Consider the following 1051-nt stretch of genomic DNA (forward strand, 5'->3'; position numbering starts at 1 on the left):
TCCTGTTCCTCTTTAATCTGTGGAGCTTCTGGTTCCTCCTGGTCCACACTGGAGCTCCTCTTCTTACAGACATAATGCTGTGGGAGTTCTGGAGAAAGACAGGGACACATGCAAAAAGAAAGTGATGACGATAAACTCTGGACTCTTACTGCATTTAAAATTGTGGAATGATTGTGTCTGAGGCAGGTCCTTAGTTAAAGTTTGAGCTCTAGAACATAAAGTCTCAGCTTCAGCTCTTTGTAGACTGACTAAATTGTAGCTCTGTTGAGTTGTCTGGAATGTAAATGGCCTGTATTTGTATAGCGCTTTACACATTCAGTCATTCACCCATTCTCACACACCTACCTAAATAACCTCCTCTCTGAGACTGATTGAAGATGATGTCATTATTGGGCGATAGCATGTCAAAAAGCTTCCTAACTGCTGATATTTATTCGTTTTGGTGGCTCCATAATGTGCTAACAGTCTCCGTGCACGCTCGTGATGATCCTCAGAATCACTTAGATCCCGTTCATGCATAAAACTAATTCCCAGGTCTTTTCATCAGCTCGAATCACATAACAAGGCAGTCGCACATTTCAGAGAAACGGGGCCTCGTTTATCTTTGGTCATGTGATATTAACGGACCTCGACACTGGTTTCATTTGGACACGCCCCTTTTAATCAACACAGGCCTCAGGGTTTCAGTGCCAGACATAACATCACCACTTGCGTGGTTTGTTCTGGGGAAGGAGCTTAAGCTTTGTAAGCCTGAGTTTTACTCCTGAAGAGGAGCTCAAGGTGGAGCGGCAAGAGTAAAGGCTGGCCAGTAGCCCAACAGCCACGGGGCTAGCCTGTGGGATTTTGTTTAGTTGATTTATTCATTCATTTAAGTTTCCTTTGTTTTTTTACAGTTCTTAATTTGTTTGTACAAGTTTGTTTTTGGTCGTTCATGCCACCGGCCTGTGCGGCCATCACTGTGGGTTTTTGTAAGGACATTGCACGTCAGGTGAAGAGAATGCCTGCCTCCACCTGTGCTTACTCCACCACACCTGCAGCCCCCTTACGAGCT

General features: G+C 44.7%; 1 protein-coding gene across 1 annotated transcript in view; it reads right to left on the reverse strand.

The window, feature by feature from the left end:
• LOC102204396 (oocyte zinc finger protein XlCOF19-like) overlaps positions 1 to 505 on the reverse strand; it is a gene marked incomplete at its 3' end in the record, with an annotated part of 2655 nt that extends 2150 nt beyond the window's left edge. The window contains exon 1 of the mRNA XM_013908131.1: positions 18 to 505. Within this exon, the coding sequence (XP_013763585.1) occupies positions 18 to 110 (93 nt within the window). The remainder of the gene's footprint in view (positions 1 to 17) is intronic.
• Between the last annotated feature and the right edge of the window lie 546 nt (positions 506 to 1051).

The sequence above is a fragment of the Pundamilia nyererei genome, unplaced genomic scaffold, assembly GCF_000239375.1.
Source record: "Pundamilia nyererei isolate P.nyererei 1_Seehausen unplaced genomic scaffold, PunNye1.0 scaffold01426, whole genome shotgun sequence".
NCBI classification, from domain to species: Eukaryota; Metazoa; Chordata; class Actinopteri; order Cichliformes; family Cichlidae; genus Pundamilia; species Pundamilia nyererei.